This window comes from Bombina bombina, chromosome 4 (genome assembly GCF_027579735.1).
Source record: "Bombina bombina isolate aBomBom1 chromosome 4, aBomBom1.pri, whole genome shotgun sequence".
Classification (NCBI taxonomy): domain Eukaryota; kingdom Metazoa; phylum Chordata; class Amphibia; order Anura; family Bombinatoridae; genus Bombina; species Bombina bombina.
The window spans coordinates 885,692,467-885,706,110 of NC_069502.1; the positions used below are offsets into that span (position 1 = coordinate 885,692,467).

The 13,644-nt window shown below is 39.4% G+C and overlaps 1 protein-coding gene across 1 annotated transcript in view; it reads left to right on the forward strand.

Moving 5' to 3' along the window:
- The window catches only part of ADGB (androglobin), a 693,780-nt gene that overhangs the window by 109,622 nt on the left and 570,514 nt on the right, over window positions 1-13,644 (forward strand). The window contains exon 7 of the mRNA XM_053711792.1: window positions 6,729-6,868. Within this exon, the coding sequence (XP_053567767.1) occupies window positions 6,729-6,868 (140 nt within the window). The remainder of the gene's footprint in view (window positions 1-6,728; window positions 6,869-13,644) is intronic.

Sequence of the window (13,644 nt, forward strand, 5' to 3'; positions counted from 1 at the left end):
ATATATCCACTTCTGATGAGGATCTCTCTGACTCAGAAGATCCTGCTTCAGACATTGACATTGATAAATCAACTTATCTTTTTAAGATTGAGTATATTCGTTCTTTGTTGAAAGAAGTATTGGTTACTTTGAATATTGAGGAGTCTGGTCCTCTTAATAACAAATCCAGTAAACGTTTAAATTCTGTTTATAAACCTCCTGTGATTACTCCTGAAGTTTTCCCTGTTGCTGATGTGATTGCTAAGGAATGGTCTAAGCCTGGTACTTCTTTTGTTCCTTCTTCTAGGTTTAAAAGGTCAATTTCTACTCTTGCCAAGCATACTACTATATAGTACTTCTTTTAAGCATCCTTTAGATAGAAAAATGGATCTTATCTAAGGAAAACTTATTTACATTCTGGCTATATTCTCAGGCCTGCCATTTCTATGGCTGATGTTGTGACTGCATCAACTTTTTGGTTGGATAGCTTAGCAGAACAGGGAAAAGATTCTGATTTGTCTAGCATTGTTTGTTTGCTTCAATATGCTAATCATTTTCTCTGTAATGCTATTTTTGATATCATCAAGATTGATGTTAAAAATATGTCTTTGGCTATTTTAGCTAGAAGAGCTTTATGGCTCAAATCATGGAATGCTGACATGGTATCTAAATCTAGGTTACTATCTCTATCATTCCAGGGTAATAATTTATTTGGTTCCCAGTTGGATTCTATTATTTCCACTATTACTGGGGGGAAGGGAGTTTTTTGCCCCAAGATAAAAAAAATCTAACGGTAAAGCTAGAGCTTCTAATCGGTTTTGTTCCTTTCGTCAGAATAGAGAACAGAAAACCACTCCTAAGGACTCATGCTCCAATTGGAAGCCATCTTCGAGTTGGAATAAATCCAAGCCTTTTAAGAAACCAAAGCCAGTCCCCAAAACTGCATTAAGGTGCGGCCCTCAATCCAGTTCTACTTGTGGGGGGCAGATTGAAATTATTTCAAGACATTTGGACAGGTTCCGTTCAGAATCATTGGATTCAGAATATTGTCTCTCAGGGGTATCGAATAGGTTTCAGAATAAGACCTCCTGTGAGAAGATTTTTTCTCTCTCACGTTCCAACAAATCCTATGAAAGCTCAGGCCTTTCTGAAATGTGTTTCAGATCTGGAGCTTTCAGGGGGAATTGTACCAGTTCCACTACTGGAACAGGGCCTGGGTTTTTATTAAAATCTATTCATTGTCCCGAAGAAGGAAAATTCTTTCAGACCAGTTCTGGATCTGAAGTTTTTGAATCACTTTGTAAGGGTCCCAACTTTCAAGATGGTGACTATAAGGACTATTCTGCCTTTTGTTCAGCAAGGTCATTACATGTCCACAATAGACTTAAAGGATGCATATCTTCACATTCCGATTCATCCAGAACCACTATCGGTTTCTTTTGTAGACAAGCATTGCCAATTTGTCGTTCTTCCATTTGGCCTAGCGACAGCTCCAAGAATCTTTTCGAAGGTTCTCGGTGCCCTTCTATCTGTAATCAGAGAGCAGGGTATTGCAGTGTTTCCTTATTTGAACGATATCTTGGTTCTGGCTCAATCTTTTCATTTAGCAGAATCTCAAACGAATTAACTTGTTCTTCAAAGACATGGTTTGAGGATTAATTTACCAAAGAGTTTCTTGATTCCTCAGACAAGGGTCACCTTTTTAGGTTTCCAGATAGATTCAGTGTCCATTACTCTGTCTTTAACAGACAAGAGACAAATGAAATTGGTTTCTGCCTGTCAAAACCTTCAGTCTTGATCATTCCCTTCAGTGGCTATGTGCATGGAAGTTTTAGGTCTCATGACTGCAGCATCAGACGCGATCCCCTTTGCTCGTTTTCATATGAGACCTCTGGAGCTTTGCATGCTGAATCAATGGTGCAGGGATTATACTCGGATATCACAATTGCTATGCTTATATCCCAACACTCAACTCTCTCTGACTTGGTGGTTAAACCATCACCTTATTGTTCAAGGGGCCTCCTTTGTTCGTCCTTCTTGGACTATGATTTCAACAGATGCAAGTCTCACAGGTTGGGGAGCTGTCTGGGGGTCTCTGACAGCACAAAGGGTTTGGAATCCTCAAGAGGCGAGGTTACCATCAATAATATATCAATATTTTAGAACTCCGTGCTATTTTCAGGGCTCTTCAGGCTTGGCCTCTGTTAAGGAGAGAATCATTCATTCATTTTCAGACAGACAATATCACAACTGCAGCATATGTCAATCATCAGGGTGGGAATCACAGTTCTTTAGCGATGAAAGAAGTATCTCGAATACTTTATTGGGCGGAATCCATCTCCTGTCTATTTTCTGCGATACATATCCCAGGTGTAGACAATTGGGAAGTGGATTATCTCAGCCGTCAGACTTTTCATCCAGGGGAGTGGTCTCTCCATCCAGATGTATTTTGTCAAATTGTACAGATGTGGGGTCTTCCCGAAATAGATCTGATGGCTTCCCATCTAAACAAGAAACTTCCCAGGTATCTTTCCAGGTCCAGGGATCCTCAGACGTAGATGGTGGATGCATTAGCAGTTCCTTGGTTTTACCAACCTGCTTACATCTTTCTGCCTCTAGTTTTTCTTCCAAGGGTGATCTCCAAGATAATAATGGAAAAATCACATATGTTTCTGGTAGCTCCAGCATGGCCTCACAGATTTTGGTTTGCGGATCTTGTCCGGATGTAAAGTTGCCAACCTTGGCCACTTCCGTTAAGACCAGACCTTCTGTATCAAGGTCCATTTTTCCATCAGGATCTCAAGTCATTAAATTTGAACGTATGGAAATTGAACGCTTAGTGCTTAGTCATAGAGATTTCTCTGACTCAGTGATTAATACATTACTACAGGCTCCTAAGTCTGTTTCAAGGAAGATTTATTATCGGGTTTGGAAAACCTATATTTCATGGTGTTCTCATAAATTCTCTTGGCATTCTTTTAGAATTCCTAGAATTTTACATTTTCTTCAGGATGGTTTGGATAAAGGTTTGTCTGCAAGTACTTTGAAGGGACATATCTCTGATCTTTCTGTTTTATTTCATAGAAAGATTGCTAATCTTCCTGACATTCACTGTTTTGTTCAGGCTTTAGTTTGTATCAAGCCTGTTATTTCTCCTCCTTGGAGTCTTAATTTGGTTTTAAAGGCTTTGCAGGCTCCTCCATTTGAGCCTATGCTTTCTCTGGATATTAGACTACTTTCTTGGAAAGTATTGTTCCTTTTGGCTATCTCTTCAGCTAGAAGAGTTTCTGAATTGTCTGCTTTCTCTTGTGAGTCTCCTTTTCTGATTTTCCATCAGGATACGGCTGTTTTACAGACTTTGTTTAAATTTCTTCCTAAGGTTGTGAATTCCAACAACATTAGTGGGGAAATTGTTGTTCCTTCCTTGTGTCCTAAGAATACTCTTGAAAGATCTTTACATTCTTTGGATGTTGTAAGAGCTTTAAAATACTATGTCGAAGCTACTAAAGATTTCAGGAAGACTTCGAGCCTATTTGTTGTTTTTTCTGGTCCTAGGAAAGGTCAGAAAGCCCCTGCCATTTCTTTGGCATCTTGGTTAAAGCTTTTGATTCTCAAGGTTTTATTTGTAGGCGGGACAGTCTCCACCTCAGAGAATTACAGCTCATTTTACTAGATCAGTCGCCACTTATTGGGCTTTTAAGACTGAAGCTTCGGTTGATCAGATTTGCAAAGCAGCAACTTGTTCCTCTTTGCATACATTTACTAAATTTTACCATTTTGATGTATTTGCTTCTTCTGAAGCAGTCTTTGGTAGAAAAGTTCTTCAGGCAGCTGTCTCAGTTTGATTCTTCTGCTTATGATTTAAGTTTTTTTCTTGAAATTTATGAGAAATTTATGAGAGACTTATTTTTTGTGTGGATTTAATTTTTTCAGTGGAAATAGCTGTTTTTATTTTATCCCTCTCTAGTGACTCTTCTGTGGATTTCCACATCTTGGGTATTTCTATCCAATACGTCACTAGCTTGTGGACTCTTGCCAATTACATGAAAGAAAACATAATTTATGTAAGAACTTACCTGATAAATTCATTTATTTCAAATTGGCAAGAGTCCATGAGGCCCACCCTTTTCTTATGGTGGTTATGATTTTTTTGTATAAAAGCACAATTATATTTCCAGTTCCTCTTTTTGTATGCTTTTTTACTCCTTATTTTATCACCTCACTACTTGGCTATTCGTTAAACTGAGTTGTGGGTGTGGTGGGAGGTGTATTTATAGGCATTTTGAGGTTTGGGAAACTTTGCCCCTCCTGGTAGGAATGTATATCCCATACGTCACTAGCTCATGGACTCTTGCCAATATGAAATAAATTAATTTATCAGGTAAGTTCTTACATAAATTATGTTTTTCGTTTGGCTACCTTGAGCGCCTTTAGCCTATCCAGCCTCACCAGTCCTAATGTTATTAAATAGTATTTAATAACATAAAGACTAGAGAGGCTGAAGACGCTCGAGTGAACCTAAAGAAAAAAACACATCGCACATGCGCTGCAGTCAGTGCGCAACTTGTAATTTTTGCGTTAGTTTGTTATGATAATGCAGATAATATTTATCAGATTTTAATAACCAATAATATGAACCAGTATTAGGAATTTATATTGTGTGCAGTTCACAATTTCTTTTCATTTTTTTGTAATCTGATAATTAATATTTTTAAATGTTTAAATAATTAAAGGGACAGTCAAGCCCAAAACAAACTTTCATGATTCAAATAGGGCATGTCATTTTAAACAATTTCCAAATGTACTTTTATAACCAATTTTGCTTTGTTCACTTGGTATTCCTAGTTGAAAGCTAAATCTAGGTACGCTCATATGCTAATTTCTTAGACCTTGAAGGCCGCCTCTAATCTGAATGCATTGTGACAGTTTTTCACCACTAGAGGGCATTAGTTGATGTGTGTCATATTGATAACATTGAGCTCACACACGTGAAGTTACCTAGGAGTCAGCACTGATTGACTAAAATACAAGTCTGTCAAAAGAACTGAAATAAGGGGCAGTTTGCAGAGGCATAGATGCAAGGTTATTACAGAGGTAAAACGTGTGTTATTATAACGGTAGGTTATGCAAACTGGGAAATAGGTAATAAAGGGATTATCTATGTTTAAAAAAAAAAAAATTCTGGTTTTGACTGACCCTTTAAAGCAATAGTTAAAGACAAAATTAAAATTTTCATGCTTTAGATAGAGCATGCAATTTTAAACAACTTTCCAATTCACTTCTATGATGAAATTTGCTTTATTCCATTATTATCTTTTCTAGGAGCAGCAATGAACTACTGGGAGCTAGCTGAAATCATTGGGTAAGCCAGTGACAAGAAGCATATTCCCCAGTAGTGCATGCCTGCTCCTGAGCCTAGCTCGGTATGCACTTCAACAAAGAATTCAAAGAGAAAAAAAGCAAACGTGATAATAGAAGTAAATTAATAGAAGTAAATTAAAATTGTGTTTCAATTTGAATGCGCTTTCTGAATAATAAAATTTTGACTGTTCCTTTAATTTCAGTCATAAATAAATCTGATGATCTACACATTGCATCGTTTTGTAAAAACTAGCAAACGGTTGTGTTTTTTAACTTTAAAGTGGAGCACTCTCTATCAGTTATGTGCTAAAGTCTCTGGGGCCGATTTATCATTGTCTGTCCGACATGATACGCTGTAACGTGTCATGTCCGACAGACATCCCTGAACGCTGACAGCATACCCTGTCGGCATTTAACATTGCACAAGCACTTCCGGTGAACTGCTTGTGCAATGCCGCCCCCTGCAGTTTTGCAGCCAATCAGCCGCTAGCAGGGGTGTCAATCAGCCCTGATCGTATAGGATCGAGCGGATAGCAGACCGCAGCCTCAGAGGCAGCAGACCAGTTATGGAGCAGCGGTCTTAAGACCGCTGCTTCATAACTGCTGTTTCCGGCAAGCCTAAAGGCTCACGCGGGAAACAGGGGCATCAGGGGCCATTCGGCCATTGATAAATCATCCCCTTAGTGTGTTTCAGGCTATAATCCATAATTAAGTCAGAGGAAGGGGGCAGGTGCTCCAAATTCTGCATTGCTGTTAATAGAGCTGTCATGTTTATACATTTTTTTTAACTTTATGTAATAAAGAAGCATTTTATGCAATAGTGTTGCTTGATTAGTCAAGGATGTAGTATTAGATAGTGTTTTCTGATGGATTGGAATACTGGTATAAATGTCAATACAAAGTATTATTTGGCAAGTTAGAAGACCATACGCAAATCTGGTTTAGTGATGTATCATAATTGTTTTAAAGCTCCACAAAAACCTGTGTGTACCACTTAAAGGGACATTCAAGTCAAAATAAACTTTTATGATTCAGATAGAACATGCAGTTTAAAGATACTTTCCAATTTACATCCATTATCAAATTCACAATCTTCTTATATATATATATATATATATATATATACTTTCTGGGGAATAAAATCCTACTGAGCATATGCACAAGCTCACAGGGTATACGTATACTAGTCTGTGATTGGCTGATGTCTGTCACATGATACAGGGTGTCAGAAAATGGGAGAAAAAAATAATTTGTCAGGAAAAAAAAAATCTACTTTTTTGAAATTCAGAGTAGGTGTTAAATCATTGTCTTTACATTATGCACTTGCTAATTATATAATTATTCTGCATTGAGTGGTCCTTTAACATTTTTTATTTTCCTTTACTCAGGGATGTTGGCGCAAGATTATCGTTGATGATGCCATTCCATTCAATGAAGAAAACCTGTTATTACTCCCGGTGACAACATGTGAAACTGAACTCTGGCCACTGTTGCTATCAAAAGCTATCATTAAGATTGCAAATGCTGAGTATGTTGATGTAACATATATAATTTGATGCTTCTTAGAACATTTTCTGCATCAGCTTCTTGAATTATATCCCCCTTAATAGCTGTGTGGGCCTTTACAATAATTCTGCTAAGATATTCTGTTTAGGCTGCAAGGCTACAAATACTTGAGTGTAACAAACATCATTTTCTTGTTAAAAAAGTTTACATATAATATGCTTCTTGAATTAACCCTTTGAATGCAAAACCACACATTTTATTAAAATACTTTGGCGCTGGATACTGGATACAGGCCCATACCATTCTGTTTTTCAGAACACCAAATGGAAGTACATTGCAAAAAACTAAGGCAGCTATATGTAAACACAACACATAAAATGTCAGGCACTTTTAGAAAGCCCACAGCTAGATGTTCTTGCAAGAGAGTGCCAGACTTTATATGTGCTGTGTTAAAGCAATGTAAAACATATAGTAGAACTTAAGTTGCATTCTGCCTCTTCTGAGCATGGGCATAACCTGACTTCCTATATCTCTAGCATTCACTGAATAGTAAACCAGCTCATGTTACTTTAGAAGATGTATACCATCAAGCTATATATGCCTTTCTGAAGAGACCCCAGTCCCCTTGTTGTCCTGTGACAGTAAGTAATGGACACTGCACACATGAAGTTAAACAAAATAAAGTTAATAAATAAAAAAAAAAATTAAAATCTGTTAAAATTGTGAATAATGTACTGCTGAGGGCATTTTTATTACATATCCATTTAATTTTTGTTCTGCAATTTTTCATATGGGCTTTGCACCCAGGTTTGTCTAGGTATATGTTTAACCCCTTAATGACCACAGCACTTTTCCATTTTCTGTCCGTTTGGGACCAAGGCTATTTTTACATTTTTGCGGTGTTTGTGTTTAGCTGTAATTTTCTTCTTACTCATTTACTGTACCCACACATATTATATACCGTTTTTCTCGCCACTAAATGGACTTTCTAAAGATACCATTATTTTCATCATATCTTATAATTTACTATAAAAAAAAATATAAAATATGAGGAAAAATTGAAAAAAACACACTTTTTCTAACTTTGACCCCCAAAATCTGTTACATATCTACAACCACCAAAAAACACCCATGCTAAATAGTTTCAAAATTTTGTCCTGAGTTTAGAAATACCCAATGTTTACATGTTCTTTGCTTTTTTTGCAAGTTATAGGGCCATAAATACAAGTAGCACTTTGCTATTTCCAAACCACTTTTTTCCAAAATTAGCGCTAGTTACATTAGAACACTAATATCTTTCAGGAATCCCTGAATATCCCTTGACATGTATATATTTTTTTTTAGTAGACATCCCAAAGTATTGATCTAGGACAATTTTGGTATATTTCATACCACCATTTCACCGCCAAATGCGATCAAATACAAAAAATCGTTCACTTTTTCACAAATTTTTTCACAAACTTTTGGTTTCTCACTGAAATTATTTACAAACAACTTGTGCAATTATGGCATAAATGGTTGTAAATTCTTCTCTGGGATCCCCTTTGTTCAGAAATAGCAGACATATATGGCTTTGGCGTTGCTTTTTGGTAATTAGAAGGCTGCTAAATGCCACTGCGCACCACAAGTGTATTATGCCCAGCAGTTAAGGGGTTAATTAGGGAGCTTTTAGGGAGCTTGTAGGGTTAATTTTAGCTTTAGTGTAGTATAGTAGACAACCCCAAGTATTGATCTAGGCACATTTTGGTATATTTCATGCCACCATTTCACCGCCAAATGCGATCAAATTGAAAAAAAAGTTAAATTTTTCACAATTTTAGGTTTCTCACTGAAATAATTTACAAACAGCTTGTGCAATTATGGCACAAATGGTTGTAAATACTTGTCTGGGATCCCCTTTGTTCAGAAATAGCAGACATATATGACTTTGGCGTTGCTTTCTGGTAATTAGAAGGCCGCTAAATCCTGCTGCGCCTCACACGTGTATTATGGCTAGCAGTGAAGGGGTTAATTAGGGAGTTTGTAGGGAGCTTGCAGGGTTAATTTTAGCTTTAGTGTAGAGATCAGTCTCCCACCTGACACATCCCACCCCCTGATCCCTCCCAAACAGCTCCCTTCCCTTCCCCACCCCACAATTGTCCCCGCCATCTTAAGTACTGGCAGAAAGTCTGCCAGTACTAAAATAAAAGGGTTTTTTTAAAAAATAATATTTTTTTTAGCATATTTACATATGCTAGGGTGTAGGATCCCCCCCTTAGCCCCCAACCTCCCTGATCCCCCCCAAAACCGCTCTCTGACCATCCCCTCTGCCTCATTGGGGGCCATCAGTTTGCAAAAAAAAGTGGTTTTTTTATATTTATTTGGATTTTTTCTGTAGTGTAGCTTACCCCCCCACACAGACAAACACCCACCACCTTGCTGATCTTTATTTTTTTTTAATAAAAAGGCATTTACAAACTTTTTTTTAAGATATTTTCTGTAGTGTAGCGGTTCCCACCCGCTCCTTCCCCGTGCACGCGCCCGCCCCCGCCCTCCCGTGCACGCGCGCGCGTCCGTGCGCGCCCCCGCTCATCCCCGCCCACGATCCCGCCCCCCCTGCAGATATCCAGGGCCATCGATGGCCGCCACCCGCCTCCCGGTCCGGCTCCCACCCACCAACGCAGGGAGCCACCGATCTCCGGTGCAGAGAGGGCCACAGAGTGGCTCTCTCTGCACCGGATGGCTTAAAAAAGTTATTGCAGGATGCCTCCATATCGAGGCATCACTGCAATAACCGGAAAGCAGCTGGAAGCGAGCAGGATCGCTTCCAGCTGCTTTCCAAACCGAGGACGTGCAGGGTACGTTCTCAGGCATTAACTGCCTTTTTTTTGAGGACGTACCCTGCACGTCCTCGGTCGTTAAGGGGTTAATTTTTTAAAGCGTTTACTATCCAAGTATTGATTTGATTCTAGACAAATTCTGATATATATTTTAGAAATAGCAGACATGTATGGGCTTGTCATTAGTTTTGGTACTTAGAAGGCCACTAATTGCTGATGTGAATCACAGTTCTTAAAGGGGATTTTTAAATGTTCAGGCAAAGGGTTAATGTTTTATTTGATAATTTATAATTGCTCAAATAAACGTATTATTCTGATATATTTCATGCCACATTTTGGCCGTCAGGTGTATGCCAAATGTGATCATTTACACACAAGATGTGCAATGATTATACAAATGATTGTAAAAGCGTTTTTAGTATTCCCTTTGCATCACAGTTCTGATATGTTAGATTGATTCATGCAAAGGATTAAGTATTTCAAATATAAATATTTTAAGAGTGGACAACCCTAGGTATTGATCTAGGCTAATTTCGTATATATTTCATATCAACAGCTGACAATCAGAAGTATGAGTCTTCTGATTGTATTTTTTACAGGTAAAAAAGCTGGGCTATTAGATTAGGTGTAATTGTTTTTATTTTGGATAATTTTGTTTGTTATTTTTCGTAATTTAGTGTTTGTTATTTCTCCAACATAGGTGTGTCCGGTCCACGGCGTCATCCTTACTTGTGGGATATTCTCCTCCCCAACAGGAAATGGCAAAGAGCCCAGCAAAGCTGGTCACATGATCCCTCCTAGGCTCCGCCTACCCCAGTCATTCTCTTTGCCGTTGTACAGGCAACATCTCCACGGAGATGGCTTAGAGTTTTTTAGTGTTTAACTGTAGTTTTTATTATTCAATCAAGAGTTTGTTATTTTGAAATAGTGCTGGTATGTACTATTTACTCAGAAACAGAAAAGAGATGAAGATTTCTGTTTGTATGAGGAAAATGATTTTAGCAACCGTCACTAAAATCCATGGCTGTTCCACACAGGACTGTTGAGAGCAATTAACTTCAGTTGGGGGAACAGTGTGCAGTCTCTTGCTGCTTGAGGTATGACACATTCTAACAAGACGATGTAATGCTGGAAGCTGTCATTTTCCCTATGGGATCCGGTAAGCCATGTTTATTGCGATCGTAAATAAGGGCTTCACAAGGGCTTATTAAAACTGTAGACTTTTTTTGGGCTAAATCGATTCATTATTAACACATATTTAGCCTTGAGGAATCATTTTATCTGGGTATTTTGATATAATAATATCGGCAGGCACTGGTTTAGACACCTTATTCTTTAGGGGCTTCCCCAAAGCATAAGCAGAGCCTCATTTTCGCGCCGGTGTTGCGCACTTGTTTTTGAGAGGCATGGCATGCAGTCGCATGTGAGAGGAGCTCTGATACTTAGAAAAGACTTTCTGAAGGCGTCATTTGGTATCGTATTCCCCTTTGGGCTTGGTTGGGTCTCAGCAAAGCAGATACCAGGGACTGTAAAGGGGTTAAAGTTCAAAACGGCTCCGGTTCCGTTATTTTAAGGGTTAAAGCTTCCAAATTTGGTGTGCAATACTTTTAAGGCTTTAAGACACTGTGGTGAAAATTTGGTGAATTTTGAACAATTCCTTCATGTTTTTTCGCAATTGCAGTAATAAAGTGTGTTCAGTTTAAAATTTAAAGTGACAGTAACGGTTTTATTTTAAAACGTTTTTTGTACTTTGTTATCAAGTTTATGCCTGTTTAACATGTCTGAACTACCAGATAGACTGTGTTCTGAATGTGGGGAAGCCAGAATTCCTATTCATTTAAATAAATGTGATTTATGTGATAATGACAATGATGCCCAAGATGATTCCTCAAGTGAGGGGAGTAAGCATGGTACTGCATCATTCCCTCCTTCGTCTACACGAGTCTTGCCCACTCAGGAGGCCCCTAGTACATCTAGCGCGCCAATACTCCTTACTATGCAACAATTAACGGCTGTAATGGATAATTCTGTCAAAAACATTTTAGCCAAAATGAACACTTATCAGCGTAAGCGCGGCTGCTCTGTTTTAGATACTGAAGAGCATGACGACGCTGATAATAATATTTCTGAAGGGCCCCTAACCCAGTCTGATGGGGCCAGGGAGGTTTTGTCTGAGGGAGAAATTACTGATTCAGGGAACATTTCTCAACAGGCTGAACCTGATGTGATTGCATTTAAATTTAAGTTGGAACATCTCCGCATTCTGCTTAAGGAGGTATTATCCACTCTGGATGATTGTGACAAGTTGGTCATCCCAGAGAAACTTTGTAAAATGGACAAGTTCCTAGAGGTGCCGGGGCTCCCAGAAGCTTTTCCTATACCCAAGCGGGTGGCGGACATTGTTAATAAAGAATGGGAAAGGCCCGGTATTCCTTTCGTCCCTCCCCCCATATTTAAAAAATTGTTTCCTATGGTCGACCCCAGAAAGGACTTATGGCAGACAGTCCCCAAGGTCGAGGGAGCGGTTTCCACTTTAAACAAACGCACCACTATACCCATAGAGGATAGTTGTGCTTTCAAAGATCCTATGGATAAAAAATTAGAAGGTTTGCTTAAAAAAATGTTTGTTCAGCAAGGTTACCTTCTACAACCAATTTCATGCATTGTCCCTGTCGCTACAGCCGCATGTTTCTGGTTCGATGATCTGATAAGAGCGGTCGATAGTGATTCTCCTCCTTTGGAGGAGATTATGGACAGAATCAATGCTCTCAAATTGGCTAATTCTTTCACCCTAGACGCCACTTTGCAATTGGCTAGGTTAGCGGCTAAGAATTCTGGGTTTGCTATTGTGGCGCGCAGAGCGCTTTGGTTGAAATCTTGGTCGGCTGATGCGTCTTCCAAGAACAAGCTACTTAACATTCCTTTCAAGGGGAAAACGCTGTTTGGCCCTGACTTGAAAGAGATTATCTCTGATATCACTGGGGGTAAGGGCCACGCCCTTCCTCAGGATCGGCCTTTCAAGGCAAAAAATAAACCTAATTTTCGTCCCTTTCGTAGAAACGGACCAGCCCAAGGTGCTACGTCCTCTAAGCAAGAGGGTAATACTTCTCAAGCCAAGCCAGCTTGGAGACCAATGCAAGGCTGGAACAAGGGAAAGCAGGCCAAGAAACCTGCCACTGCTACCAAGACAGCATGAAATGTTGGCCCCCGATCCGGGACCGGATCTGGTGGGGGGCAGACTCTCTCTCTTCGCTCAGGCTTGGGCAAGAGATGTTCTGGATCCTTGGGCGCTAGAAATAGTCTCCCAAGGTTATCTTCTGGAATTCAAGGGACTTCCCCCAAGGGGGAGGTTCCACAGGTCTCAGTTGTCTTCAGACCACATAAAAAGACAGGCATTCTTACATTGTGTAGAAGACCTGTTAAAAATGGGAGTGATTCATCCTGTTCCATTAAGAGAACAAGGGATGGGGTTCTACTCCAATCTGTTCATAGTTCCCAAAAAAGAGGGAACGTTCAGACCAATCTTAGATCTCAAGATCTTAAACAAGTTTCTCAAGGTTCCATCGTTCAAGATGGAAACCATTCGAACTATTCTTCCTTCCATCCAGGAAGGTCAATTCATGACCACGGTGGATTTAAAGGATGCGTATCTACATATTCCTATCCACAAGGAACATCATCGGTTCCTAAGGTTCGCATTCCTGGACAAACATTACCAGTTCGTGGCGCTTCCTTTCGGATTAGCCACTGCTCCAAGGATTTTCACAAAGGTACTAGGGTCCCTTCTAGCTGTGCTAAGACCAAGGGGCATTGCTGTAGTACCTTACTTGGACGACATTCTGATTCAAGCGTCGTCCCTTCCTCAAGCAAAGGCTCACACGGACATTGTCCTGGCCTTTCTCAGATCTCACGGATGGAAAGTGAACGTGGAAAAGAGTTCTCTATCCCCGTCAACAAGGGTTCCCTTCTTGGGAACAAT